This window comes from Chionomys nivalis, chromosome 19 (assembly GCF_950005125.1).
Source record: "Chionomys nivalis chromosome 19, mChiNiv1.1, whole genome shotgun sequence".
NCBI lineage: Eukaryota > Metazoa > Chordata > Mammalia > Rodentia > Cricetidae > Chionomys > Chionomys nivalis.
The window spans coordinates 14,829,568-14,843,915 of record NC_080104.1 but is presented as its reverse complement, the minus strand read 5'-3'; the positions used below and the strand labels follow the sequence as shown (position 1 = coordinate 14,843,915).

General features: G+C 44.5%; 1 protein-coding gene across 4 annotated transcripts in view; it reads left to right on the top strand.

Annotated features, from left to right (window-relative positions):
- The window catches only part of Adgrf5 (adhesion G protein-coupled receptor F5), a 93,262-nt gene that overhangs the window by 71,027 nt on the left and 7,887 nt on the right, over positions 1 to 14,348 (top strand). For 3 of the 4 annotated variants that reach the window (XM_057751218.1, XM_057751220.1, XM_057751219.1), the window contains exons 11-17: positions 1,710 to 1,880; positions 3,997 to 4,116; positions 4,269 to 4,478; positions 5,873 to 6,091; positions 9,282 to 9,434; positions 11,251 to 11,459; positions 13,901 to 14,080. In XM_057751218.1, coding sequence (XP_057607201.1) covers positions 1,710 to 1,880; positions 3,997 to 4,116; positions 4,269 to 4,478; positions 5,873 to 6,091; positions 9,282 to 9,434; positions 11,251 to 11,459; positions 13,901 to 14,080 — 1,262 coding nt within the window. The remainder of the gene's footprint in view (positions 1 to 1,709; positions 1,881 to 3,996; positions 4,117 to 4,268; positions 4,479 to 5,872; positions 6,092 to 9,281; positions 9,435 to 11,250; positions 11,460 to 13,900; positions 14,081 to 14,348) is intronic. The other variant, XM_057751222.1, reaches the window with a different exon arrangement.

The following is a 14,348-nucleotide window of genomic DNA, read 5'->3' as shown; positions in this document are numbered from 1 at the left end:
ACAAAGCAGGGATATGCATTTGAGAAGGATGCTCGGATAGGGCCTTAGAAAGGAGATCCAGGAGGACGAGGGAAAAAAAAGATAAAGGACAGACCCGAAGGCTCAAGCAGCCACAGCAGGTGGCTGGCAGTGGGGAGGACACAGTGCAGATTGTATGGAGAAAAGGCCAGGAGGGAGGAAAGAGGATGCTCCTGTTGGTTTTCAGGAAATACTTCTGCTAAAGCAGAGGGTGACAAACGTCAGTTTCAAAGATGTAAAGTGGGAGTGGGAAGCCAGGGATAACAAATGCAGAAACATCATGAGAAGTGGGGGGGGGGGGCTTTCACGTGGGCAGACTTGGTCAATGATTTGACTCTTGTCTGAGGGTAATGTTTTAAATTTCTATAGTCAGTCAACCTTGTAGAACCCTAATACAGATGTGGCTTTCTTCTGAGAACTCAGCTCAAGAAAGGACGGGCAGAGAGAGGACGTCTTTAGAGAATTAGAAGTGATTTTGTCAACATGAAAGAGAGAGGGAAGGGGCGGAGTTACTCCAACAGACCCTTGGGTAGAAAGATGGTTGTAGGAGCTGCTTTTCTCCTCTCTGTTAGAATAACCGGAGAAGAAACCAAGATGTAGAAGCCATGGCTTATTTCTGTCTTACAGTTCCAGGGCAGACACAGTCCACCAGAACAGGGAGGACCTGGAGGTCAGGTGTGCTCATGTTTCATCCACACACAGAGAGAACAGGAAGTGTGGCCAGGCTGTGAAAGCTTAGAACCAGCCCACAGTAATGTACTTCCTTCAGCAAGTTCCCACATCCTAAAGGTTCTGCAATCTTCCCAGAGAGCAGTGCTAACTGGGGACTCAATCTTCAAACTTATGGTCCTATGGGGGACATTTGTCATTCAAACCCCAACACTGGTCATATGTCAATCAAAATAATAAAGGCATCTGTCTGTCTAGGGTGACTGCTGGAGTAATAAAACTCCATGACCTAAGCACCTGCAGGAGGAAAGGGTTTATTATGCTCACAGTTCCATATAACAGTTCACCATCAAAAGCAGTGAGGGTAGGAACTCAAGCAGGACAGGAACCTGGAGACCGGAGCTGATGCAGAGACCGTGGAGGGGTGCTGCTTAATGGGGTGCTCCTCATGGCTTCCTCAGCCTGCTTTCATGTAGATAGAACCCAGGACCACCAGCCCAGGGATGGTACCACCCACAATGGGCTGGCCCTCCCACATGGATCACTAATTAAGAAAATGCTTGACACCAGATCTTATGAAGGCATTTTTTTAGCTGGGGCTCCCTCCTCTCTGACGACCCTCGCTTGTGTCTGATTGACGTAAAACTAGCCAGCGCAGCACAGCTGACCAGCTACAGCTGAAAGACTGGATTTATTTGGACACTAACCCATCAACTTACTCTGTGTCTTCACTTTGGGAGAGTGTAAACGTCTAGGGAATGTCTGGGGACTGCAGTTGCAGGTGAAGTGGGAAGGTTGGAAATGGAGACCGGAGTGGGAAAAATCATACACAGAGTTGTTCTAGAAGCCCAGGGAAGATGATTTGGAGGGCGGGCTGTTTCTGGGAATGGAAATGATGGTTTTGGAAATATAAAGCTGCTAGCAACTGAAAACGTATGAAACTGAAGTTTCCACTAAAAAGCTTGCTACTAATTCAGAGTCAGACAACCGTAACGTCAACAGATCTGCTTGTGTCGTTTCAGGGATCCCAGAAACAGACCTAGACTCGAGCTGCAGCACTTACACCCTCAAGGCAGATGGAACCCAGTGTCCTAGCGGGTCTTCTGGAACAACAGTCACCTACACGTGTGAGTTCGTCAGTCCCTACGGAGCCAGAGGCAGTAAGAACATAGCTGTGACGTTCATCTCTGTAGGTAAGAACTCCTGCCATAGACGGTTCAGAAAGATGTAGAGTGCCCTTGCCAATCAACTGGGATCACCAGTGGACTAAATAAAGCTGGGCCTTCCCTGGGAGTGGGATGGAGGTTGGATGCCCCTCTATGCCATTTCAAGTCAGATGGAATCTATTTTAATTTGGGAAGGGTCAAGTGGGAAAGAGTGATGAAAAACTAATCCCCTAGTTTTGAAAAAGAAAGCAGAGGGGCTGGGGGAGCAGTGTCCTCACCAGCTTAGTTCTGTCGTCAGTGAATTCACGTGACAGCTAACCCTTTTCCTTCACAATTCAGTTCCCCTCCTTAAGTTCCGACATCCTCACTCGCTTCCCCGCTGTTCCTCAGTTCCTCTCCCGGTCTGCCTGTTCTAGAAACAGCACTGCAGAGAGTTAGGACAATCTGAGCATTTGGCATTGTCCTATGGTAGAATAAAAAGCTTTGTTTCAATCTGCAAAGTCTTAGTGAGGTTTCTGAAAGTATCATGTCTCCTGACATCCACACATAGGAATCAGAGAGACAACAGGAAGTGTTGGCAGGCTGTAAAACCTGTGCGCTCACCCACAGTGATATACTTCCTTCGGCAAGTTCCACGTCTTAAAGGTTTTGTAACCTTCCCAAAAGAATATCGCCAACTAGAAACTAAGTGTCCAAAGACACAAGCCTAGGGGAGACATTTCTCATCCAAACCACAGCGCTGATAATACGCCAATCAAAATAATAAAGACGCCATTAATCAGCTAGCATTACAGAGTCACCACCGCTGAAAAACTTTCCTTCCACCAAGCCTATGAAAAGGAACCATTTGCAGCCTTTGTGAGAAGTGTCATGACAACAATAACTATTTGTCTCCTGCGAGTGTTCTGCTATTGGAACTCACTGTTTATACAACAGCACAGGCTCGTGTGGGCCCCGTCCACAGCACAGCTCTCTGAGTTAGAACAAGAGTGCACAGGCATGGCAGTTTTCACCACAGAACACTGCCAATTTCCCAGAGTCCCGAGGAGTCCCTCTAGGGCAGGTGCCTGGTTCCTCTCCTGATGGCACACTGAGACTTAGCTCTTATCTGGAAACCCAGGGGCATATTGTAGAGGCACTGTTAATCCTTGCTGAAAATCCCTGGTCTGGTCATCTGACCTCTTCTGAGGACAAGAGAACCAGAGAACCAGATTTCTGGGTCCATGTGAAGCTTTGCTTTCTGCTCAGACATGGCTAGCCCTCAGAGAGCCATTTCCAGATCCCTCTGGTAAGAGAGGGCAGAGTGAGGGACACGCTTTTGTATGTGTCCTCACATGAGAACTATGACTAAGACATTATGGAAAGCACTGGCTTCTTTGGATCATCGTTAAAATTAAGATTCATATTGATTGGAGAGGCAGGCTTGTGGTGGTTGACTCAAGGAATGAGCAGTTCACCTCCATGGATGGCCAAAGCAAGGGCCCATTTCGAGATGTCAATCATGGGAATGACATGCTCCCAGAGAAAAAGAAAAAGAAATAGAACAATAGAAAAATAAACTGTGGGATTTTCATATCAGCATGTAGAACCACAATGGTCTCAACATTGTCAACATACAATGTCTTATGAATCTGTGAGAGAATGCCAAAAATAGCAGTAAACATGACATCAGCCTGTATATAACTTCAGTTATAATATTGTATATAGTTAAAACCAAATAGCTATAAACAATCCCAGTCTGCCTGAGATAGTCTAATTATTTGGATAGTGAACTTTATGATCTGTCTAGGGAAAAACTAGATCAAGAATTCACTCTTGTTTATGAAGCACTAACTATATACTAGACCATCAGTAAATGCTAAGGACACACCAACAGGGGCTAAAGGCTGTCTTTTACTGGGGACAGATGCAGAAAGAAGTGAAACCATGTCACAGTGGTGTGACGTTGGTGGTACAGTGGTAAGCACAGCTCCCTTCTGAGACGTGATGCAGTGTTGTGAGGGAACATGTCTAAAGAGTTGATGTGCGTTGCGAGAACTCAGTCCTCTATCTTTCCCTTGAGGGGTCGCAGAGGAGGTGGGAGGGGAGCCTGGGTGAAGCCAACATCCCTAAGTTTGCAACCTTTTACCCTGCTAATCATCAGGAGATAATTCCAGCTACAAAGGGGAAGTGCCCGAGGTCCTAAGGCATGTGATGGAAGTGAGTACAGTTCAGAGCACCACCGCCAACAGCCTAGAAACAAGTAAAGCCCAGGAACAGCAAGGTACCAATCCCGCGTTGGCACGAGTAGCGTCAGGACGGTCCGTGTTGCTGTCTCTGTCTTAAATTTTCACTCCTGTGTCGATGTCATCCGAAAAACTAAACATTGGATTTGTTGTCGCTTTTGTCTTGTCTGTCCCGTTTGCCTTCTTTCAGCCAACCTAACAATAACCCCGGACCCAATTTCTGTTTCTGAGGGACAAAGCTTCACTATCTCATGCAGCAGCGACGTGAGTAACTATGATGAGGTGTACTGGAACACTTCTGCTGGCATTAAAATCCACCCAAGGTTTTATACCATGAGCAGGCATGGGGATCAAGCGAAGTCGGTGCTGACGGTGAAGACCTCCACCAGGGAGTGGAATGGTAAGGGAGGGGCCAGACCCTGCAGTAGGTTGTCTAGACTCCTGCAAATGTGCAATGGCAAGCTGCAGCTGCTTCCAAAGGCTCTGAATTGGGGCATGCCTATGATGACTATCTTAATCGCTCTTTATGGGTGATATGGTAGTCCTTTAGGGGTAGATAGCATTCTCCCGTTTATAGATGTGGCATACAATGATCAAATGCAACATTAATCATGATGGTATAGGTCCACAGCCTGCACTCCTGCATCGTGACAGAAGGAGTTGTTTCTAAATAACTTCACTAGGGCCTGAGAACCGGCTTGGTCAGTAGAGCACTTACCTTGCAAGAAGAAAGGCCTGAGTTTGATCCCCAGAAGCCACATAAAAGCCCAGCACAGTAGTGACTGCTTGCAACCTCAGCAGTGATTGGCAGGGGGTGAGGGGAGGTGGTCCTAACAGGCGAATCCCTGGAGGCTTGCTAACCAGCTAGTCCAGCCTTCGTGGCAAACTTCTAGTCCAGCCTTCGTGGCAAACTTCTAGTCCAACGAGAGACTCTGTCTCCAACAGAAAACGGAACGTGCCTAGGAGACACCACATTGGAGGTTGTTCTCTGATTTCCACATGTATGTGTTTACACATATACATGCATATGTGCACACACATGTACTCCCATGCACACACACAAATAATAATAATAATAATAATAATAATAATAATAATACACCTTTACTAGATGTTTGGTACTACACTACCCGGCTGTACTATGAAAACTCTGGGAAGTGTTTACATGTCTGGTTTTAATAAGAGAAGTATTTGTATTTCTTGTTTATATCTCTATGTTGTTAGTGTTGCCAGGAAGTACAAGTTTTGGAGAGTGGTAAGGAATTGGTAGACCTGTGTGGCAGCAGCTGATCCACGGATCTTTTATGATACAGTAATTACTGTGATAAGTATATAAATATTCAGGGCAGCTGCTTCAGTGGTGGTTTGTCCTCAGGTGGCATGGTGTCCTGGAGCCTAAGAGACCACTCATTTAGACAGACAAGTGGGTGTGATGGTGCCACAGGGTTCCATCATGTCCCAGATCTTCACAAACATTCTTCTCTGCACACCCCCAGACTCCCACTCTTTCCGTGGTTGTGGGAGAACCATGGAGCAGGAAGTTTGGCACCCAGTTTCACTCTTACCCTTGGATAAGTCATTTAATTTGATTGGTTGGAGTGAATGCATATGCGAAAGAAGGAAGGTTATTGGTTAGTTCTTACGACATGGGAAGTTCCTAGGAGGGAAGTCAGTCAAGCTTTCCCAGCGTCCTTACCCAAGTTGGGGAAGGAGAGCTAAGACTCTTTTTCTCGCCAGTGATGCCCTTTAAGAGCGAAGACTTCACTCTGTCTCCCTTTTGCTCCCTCCCCTCAGGTACCTACCACTGCATATTTAGATACAAGAATTCATACAGTATCGCCACCAAAGATGTCACCATCCACCCACTACCTCTGGAGTCAGATATCATGATGGATCCTTTGGAAGCCAGCGGTCTGTGCACCAGTTCCCATCAGTTCAGGTGCTGCGTGGAAGAGGACAAAGGGGAAGAGTATTCCGTCACTTTCCACATCGGTTCCTCAGCTTTTCCTGCTGGTGAGACGCAGACCGTCCATGGTTAGGTCACGTTAGCTCATAGACACGAGGTTTTATTCTTAAAACAGACATTGAAAAGTTTCCGGAGACGGAGCCACACTTGATATAATGTAATGTAATCCCTGTTACTCAGGAAACTAATGCAGATGGGTCTGTGCGCAAAGGGAATGCCTAAGCAACATAGGGAATTCAAAGATGACCTAGGCAACTTAGTGAGGCTCTGTATCAAAATAAAACAAAAAATGAAAAGAGACTGAGGATGTATCTCTGCTTCAGAGCACTTGCCCAGCATGTGGGAGGACCATGGGATCAGTTCTCAGGACTGGATAGAGACTATCAGGGATGAAATATCATGGAGCCTTCTTTGTTATCTTGCTGTGGTATATGACTGATGACTCACTAGTTGAAGCAGCTGTGGGTGGAGCCATAGATTCATCTCCACTCTCTCATTGTGGTTGAGCAGATATTCTGATAACCCCTCCTTCCATGTTGTAAGAGAACTTGATAGAAAATGGTCCAATAATCTTTCCAAATGTATAACTGGGCCAGAAAGCAAAGAACAGCCAAGCACCACAGAAGAAAAGAAAGAAAGACCCACACTCTAGCAAGAATTATGCTTCCTGAAGGAATTTGGCATTATCAGAATCCCAGAGCCTTGAGCAGACTCTGGGGCTCAGGAAGACCTTACTCTTTAAAACAGTTTTTTAGGCCAGGTGGTGGTGGTACATGAGGCCAGCCTGGTCTACAGAGTGAGTTCCAGGCCAGTGTGGTCTGCAGAGTGAGTTCCAGGACAGCCTGGTCTGCAGAGTGAGTTCTAGGACAGCCAGAGCTGCACAGGAAAAGCCTGTCTCAAAAAACAAACAAACAAACAAAACAACAACAACAAACAACCAAACCATTTTTAAACATTTTTTTTATTTTACTTCATATGTATAAGTGTTTTTACCGGTATGTATGTGTGTGTATCACATTTGTACAGAGCCTATGGAAGTTAGAAGAGGGTGTTGAGTCTCCCGAAACTGGAGTTATAGATGGTTATGAGCCACCATTGGTGTCTGGGAACCAAACCCAAGTTGTCTGAAAGAGCAGCCAATGCTCTTAATCACTGAGCCATCTCTCCAGCCCCAGCCTCTCTTTTTTAAATGGTGGCTGAGCCTGCCACATCCCACTCCTGGCACAATGGCCGGATCGTCAAAGGTACCATGCTCAGTAGAAACTAGGGCAGAAAAACAAAAGTCATTAATCATAATTAGAAGTCTGGCTTCATCTCTGGGTGCACGCAAGTTCTTGAAACAGTATTGCTTTCTTACTCTTGCCCCCCTTTGGACATTGTTCTTGCACTGTGTGGGATTCAGGAACCCTAAGTTGAGGAATAATTAGCTTCCAGCTCTTCACTGGTTATCGTCTTGCAAAACAGAATAAAACAAAGTTCAAATCCTCTCTTGTAAAATGTCCCACAACTCCAAATCTTAAATACACACAGCTTACTAATTCTTCCAATGACTGTCTTTGGGAATTTGCTCAGCCTGAGAGCATAAGAGGCAAGGAGAAAGGGGAACAAAGGCGACCTTTTTAGATGACTCATAGAGATGACTCAATAATTGAATGTAGGGGTCTCTGCAACCACCATGGCCAGCAGAGCAATGAGCCATTGGAGACAGAAGGCAATTTGGTACAACACGACTAAGTAACTGGTGTTGATTCAAACTTCAGGAGTCTGACCCTAAGTAGTTTATTTAAGGCATATTTAAACAGTGCCATTTGGTGAAAACGTCCCTGATGATAATTAATCCCATGTGCTCAATAAGCATTTATAAATCTCCTGTGAAGAACAAAGTATGTCATCTGCTGTAATAAGCTAAATAAAGATCAAACATCTTTTTAAAGTACACGTGACACCTTCCATAAAGGTAGGTCCCATGGATTGACTGAGAAAAACGAACTCATGATAAAGGCCTGGGAAGGGATTCAGTGTGGTCTTGGTCATTCAGATAGTGCAAAGGTCACCAGGCCATTAACCTCTGCTCCGAACCTTCTGGGCGGATGACAGGCTATGCACCCCTTCCTTTAAAGGCACAGCTCTGTGTATTTAACATTCCTGGTTCCCTAGTGCTTATCTGTGAACACACAAACCTACAAGCCTCCTACAATTTGAAGGCCTTACTGCTCTTGCAGAGGACCTGAGTTTGGCTTTCAGCATCCACATTGGGCATCTTATAGCCATCTATATAACTCCAGTTCCAGGGCATCTAGCACCATCTTCTGGCATCTGTGAGATCCTGCATGTACACAGTGTACATACAGACAAGCAGGCACACATAAATTTTAAGTAAATTAATAATAATAACAATAAATAATTTAGGTATTTATTTTAACATCTAGAAAGGCCCATGCTATATAAAATGGAATGCGTATAACACTAAATATCCTAAATAAGTAGGCCAGATTGAAAAGGCATTGAAAGTTTAGAAAAGCAAGACTCCAGTTAGATAGAAAAGGCCATGTTACATTACTGGCTGACAGAGAAGTTGTCCAGATATTAAAGAATGCCATTACTTCCATATTCTGATGCCATTATGCATAAACTGGGCGTTTTTCATGTGCCAGATATTGAGACAAGCCCTGGGAGACATGAAGATAAATGAGACTGGGGACTGTCTCTACTGACACTTCTGGGTTAGTACAACAGAATGACCCACAGGCTAGAGAGGCCTTAGTTCCACGCATACACTGTTCTTGCCGAGGAGCCAAGTTTAAGTTCAGTTCACATCACCTGGCTTAGGTTGTTCAGAACCAGCAGTGGCTACAGCTCCATGGTGTCTCGTGCCCTCTTCTGGGCTCTGCAGGTAACTGCACTAACAAGCGCACACACAGACGCTCGTGAGTACACATAATTTTTAAAATTTTAAATAAATCTTCAAGTATAAAATAAAGAGATAATTGTAAATCACTGTGAAGTCAGGGACAATCAATATACCGAGCAGCATGTGGCTAGCACTCAGTCAAAGAGGAATTTATATTAATAGCCAGAGGTTGTTTTCACATAAATATGTGAACCTACCCTAAAAATAAATGTCATAAATTCCTAGGGATGTTTGGGGAAGGTTTGTTTATATCAGAACATCTTGACAACCTGTATGTCTTGGCTACTCATGTTGTGAATTCACATTTTCAATAACACCGTCTTTAGAGAGAGAAGTCAACGGCAGGCAAGCATGCTACAAATACAGCCTCCCAGCAAATTCACTCCTGTGTCCCAAAAACATTGACGTGTTTTGCCACTTTACCAATGCGGCCAACACCTCGGTCCGGAGCCCCTCAATGAAGCTCACCCTTGTTCGGGGTAAGTGCATTTCAATTATGCTAAAATCATAGAGTCATGACCAGGGACTCCTCATTCCTTGCCTCCATTTGGATAGTCAGTAAAATACATCCCCTGTGGCGGGCCTTGGGTAAACCATAGGGAATACTAAAAGAAGTCGAGGCCATGTTCTCTGGCCTCTGGCCTAGGGGTGAGATAGAGAGATGATTAAAGGTGTGGTCAAAGCTGCTGAGACAACCATAAAGAACTACTCTGGGTGGCCAATGATGCTGCTTGGTTGAACTTTCCTGCTGACAGTGGACGGCATCTTGGGAGATTAAGTCATTCTGGGGTTGGATCAGAAGCTTAAGTGGTTTGTGAGGCAGGCAGACTGGAGTGGACAGTGCCTGTGTCTCACTGAGATTCCTTGGGGATAACGTCAAGGGGGTGTGCCCTCATGAGCACCCCTTTCCTGAGATAGAGCCCTTTGAAAGGAAGAACAGGTACCTGCCTTCTCCATCCTCTGTCACCACTGAGTCAGTGTGACCTGGCATATTCTCAAAGGGAAAGGTCATGTCCTTTGGGACTGTTTCTATGTGAGCTCATGTAGAAGAAGTCACCCGGGTGACCAGAGAGGCAGACTGATAAGATGATTTCCTGGGAACAGGATCCCTGATAGACAAAGGCTCCCTAATTCTTCCACCTGGGTTGTTTGGTTTACTAAATACCCGTGGACATTCTTGCCCTTATTGGTAGCTGGGACCTGCTGATCAAAGTAGGAAGGCATTATGACCTTAAGGCCCTTGGCAGACAGGGTAGTCTCTTATTTGGATGAGCATACATTAAGTTCTTGGTGTTTTCCATTGGTTTAGATTTCATCTCCATCCAAATTGAGAGTCCTGGGGATGAGAGGTGGGCACGGATCACAGAGGAAAGCGATTGCAGAGTGGCTTTGGGGTGAAAGCAATAAGGGGCTTTGGAAAGCCAGGAACAAAATGAAGGTGTTTAGTTCTCGCCAGGCCACTGGGAGCAAAGGCAGTGTGAACTCTAGCACCAAAAGCTGCGCAGCCTGATCCTGATTTCTTCTTCCTTGTTCCTATAAACTGTCTCTTTTGAAAATCCTTATACATATCTTTAATAATCTTGACAGGGGCAGGGCAGGCAGGTAAAGCGATCTCTTGCCATCCACAGTAGCTCTGTGTTGATCGCGGCAGCTGAGATAGCATTTTCCCTCACATGCACAAGGCAGTAATCATCAGGGAAACAAACCTACAGCCAGATTTTACAGCTGGAAAGGGTTTCTGAGCAGGGACTGCCCACCTATGGCTCTGTGCTGGTGCTTGGAAATATTCAGAATTCAGAGTGACTTGGGGTTCAAAGTTTCAAATTAAAAGTGTCAACTTCTTTTTAAAAGTCACATACAGTCCCTAACCACTGGTCTTGAATTTTCTTTTTTATTTTGAATGTCACTGTAAGTTTCCACTGTGCACTGCACTGTATAACAAGAGGATAGCTTCATACAAGTGTGCAGTGCATACTGAGTATACCCCAACTCTTGGCCTCCTTCCTCTCCTCCTTCTCCCCTCCCCGAATAGTCCTTTCTGTTCCCCTGGATTATTTCATCTCTGCATTCATGCATTATATATATATATATGAATTTATGATTTTATGACTCTATATACAATCTAGGAACACAAATGAGAGACAATACACAGTACTTGTCTAAGAAATGGCTTTAATGTTCTTAGTATGGTCATCTCTAGTTGCATCCATTTACCCACAAACGATGTAACTTCGTTCTTCTTTTGACGGACAGAAATCCCTGACTGCCCCTTGTGTTTCCATCTCTCTGATACAGGGGAGAATATCACATGCCGGGATCCTGTGATAGGTATTGGAGAGCCTGGGAAGGTCATTCAGAAGCTGTGCCAATTCTCAAAAGTTTCCAGAAGCCCTGGCCAGATCATCGGTGGGATCGTCACTTACAAATGTGTGGGCTCCCAGTGGAAGGAGGAGAAAAGAGGCTGCATCTCAGCCCCAATCAACAGTTTGCTCCAGTTAGCCAAGGTGAGCAACCTGCAACCCTCGACTCTAAGCCACTGAGGAGGGCTATCCCTCTGGCCCAGCAGAGTTCTTTGCGCTTAGGAAAGTTGGCCATGCACCTCTCCAAAATGCATGGCCCAAATATGCTGTCTTGGCTACTTTTCTAGCTGCTATACCATAAACATGACAAAGGTAAGTTAAGGAAGGAAATGTTGTTTTAGCTCACAACTGGAGGGTGAAGTCCATCATGGCAGGGAAGGGATGGATGCAGGAGCACAGGGAGGCTGGTCACATGGCATCCACAGTCAGGAGGCTGAGACAGAAGATGCTGGTGCTCACCTGCTTTCACCTTTTCATGCAGCCCAGGACGCAGACCCAGGGAATGGTAGCATCCACCTTTACAGTGGCCCCTCCCACTTTACCCCAGTCTAGAAACTCCCTCTTAGATATGCCAGAAGTTTGTTTCCACGGTTATTCTAAATCCCAGCAAGGTGACAATCAAGATTAACCATTCAAAAAATGAAACCTAGAAGTGCTTTAAAAACCAGTTACATTTTAATATGACAGCAACAAAGTGTGTGTTGTGTTCTAGGATCACCTGATGTCTGACCTCAACGGCTCAGTTCCTCATGTCCAAGATCTACAAGGGGTGACACATTATACATCCTTAGTGATCTCTTTTAAGTAGCTCTGATAGTGAATAGCTATAATAGTTTCATAAAGGGATGATATAAAAATAAGGTTCAATAAATAATAATCTAATTAGGAAAATATTGAAAATTAGCTATAAATGGCATTGATGGGGATGTCCCAGCATAAAGTATTTAAAGTAAAACAAATATCTGTGTGTTCACAGAAGAAAAACTCATCAAAGGCTTCTTATAGGAGACAGATTTTTTTCCCAAATCACTCTTTTTAAAGTGTTAAAAAGATAGTTAGAAAGCAGATGTATACAGATAGATGATATGATATAATCTGTCATCTTAGTCAAGATACTCCAAGAATAAAAGGAGACAACTCTTTCTTATTTTATAATAGCATTTTTATTATTAAAATATAATCACAAAATGCTGCCCCATTCCCTTTCCTTCCTCCAATTCTTCCCAATGCCTCACATTCCCCTTTTCTCTTTATATGTTTATGCATTCACACATACATACATGCAACCTTCTCACCCTTCACTGTTGCTTGTGTGTGTATGACTTCAGGGCTGACCCCTTGATACTGGATGACCGTTTAGGAAACTCATGCCTTGGGGTAGACTACTTCCTCCACGCTCAGTGTTTCTTAGTTGCCTGTGGTTCTTTATCCAGGGTTGGGAACTCCACGAGATTTCCCCTTTACATGTCAGCGTGTCTACTCTTGTCCTTGTGCAGGTCTTGTTGTGGCAGCCATGTGACTGAGGGACCATGGGTGAAGCTTCCTTTGTCCTTTCTAGGAGACACAGTCTCACAGCTGAGTTCCAAGTCCCCTGGCTCTTGCAATCCTTCCGTCTCTTCTTCCTCAGTGTTTCCTGAGCCTTGAGCACAGGAGTGGTGTTGTAGATGTATCTACTGGGCTGGATGCCCCGTGATCTGTCATTCTCTGTGTTTTGGCCAGTTGTGGGCTTCTGTGATGGTTTCTGTCTATTTCAAAGAGAAGTTTTGTTGGTGAGGGTTGGGAAATTACACTTTTCTGTGGATATATGGGTAAGAATTTAAAATGCAGTTAGGAATTATGTGGTTTAGTGAAGTGGTGGTCTATGGTTCTTCTCTAAGATCCATGACCTCACTAGCCCCAGGGAGTTGACTAGGTTTCTAGCAGCAGGCATGATTTCCGATTTCCTTCCTATTGAATGAGCCTTCATTCCAATTAGATAATAATTGGTTACTGTCAATATAGGAGTGCCATTATTGCAACCATCTTGCCATCTTGGTCTCTTCTAAGGGCCATAGGCTTCACATAAGACTGCAGTTGGCTTCACTCCCTTGCACCTTGCATTGTATGTACTTCTTTTGTTTAAATTTCAGGACTATGAAAGTAAAAGAGGGCACTCTTAATAATTATATTGAGATAACAGATATAGAACAATGAAATAGGAAGGACAATCATATTCATACTCAGAAGTATCAGTAGTACAGGGGGAAAAGTCCGGTAGATGTGTTTCCATGTGGACAATAACAAGTTTATTTTACTTTAACTCTGAAGCAATCACATATATTGTTCCTTTGTTTCTATTGGGATTTCAGGTGGCATATGTTTAGCCCTTGGCTCTCTGTGCATGCTATCTTAAGCTTTTTCCATCTGAGAGGCATGCACAGATAGTTTAAGGGGTGAAGGCTTTAACTTACAGTATATACTATTGATTATGGGCATTGAGAAGAAAGGAGAGCACAACTCCAAGATCACCAAGATCAAAATATCTTCATTTGTTCTGGCGTTTTTTGCTTTTTTTTTTTTAAAAAAAAAAACAAACAAACAACTAGGCTTTGATCAAGAGCCCCTCCCAGGACCAGAAGCTCCCTGCGTACCTGAGGGACCTTTCCGTTAGTGCTGGGAAGGAGGAATGGGATATCCGCTCGTCTCCAGGAAGCCTGGGAGCCGTCATCAGCATCCTTGATTTGCTCTCAACAGTTCCAACCCAAGTGAATTCGGACATGATGAGGGTAAGTGTACTTAAGTCCTGTGGGAGTTTGGGGGGTTCTTGCTTTCCCACACCTCTGGACTTGTGTTCAAGAAGCATTCCTTCTTCCCCATGCAGCTGCATGTTCAAGAGCACTGATTTGCTTAGGAGGCTAGCGGCTTCTAGATCAGGGGGTTCTCAATGTCTTTAAAGAATCTCTGTTTTCATTTCTTCATTTAAATAGAATGAATTCCTACTAGTTTTTAGGAATACTAGGAATTAAAACAGTTACAAAATGTGTGCCTGGCTAC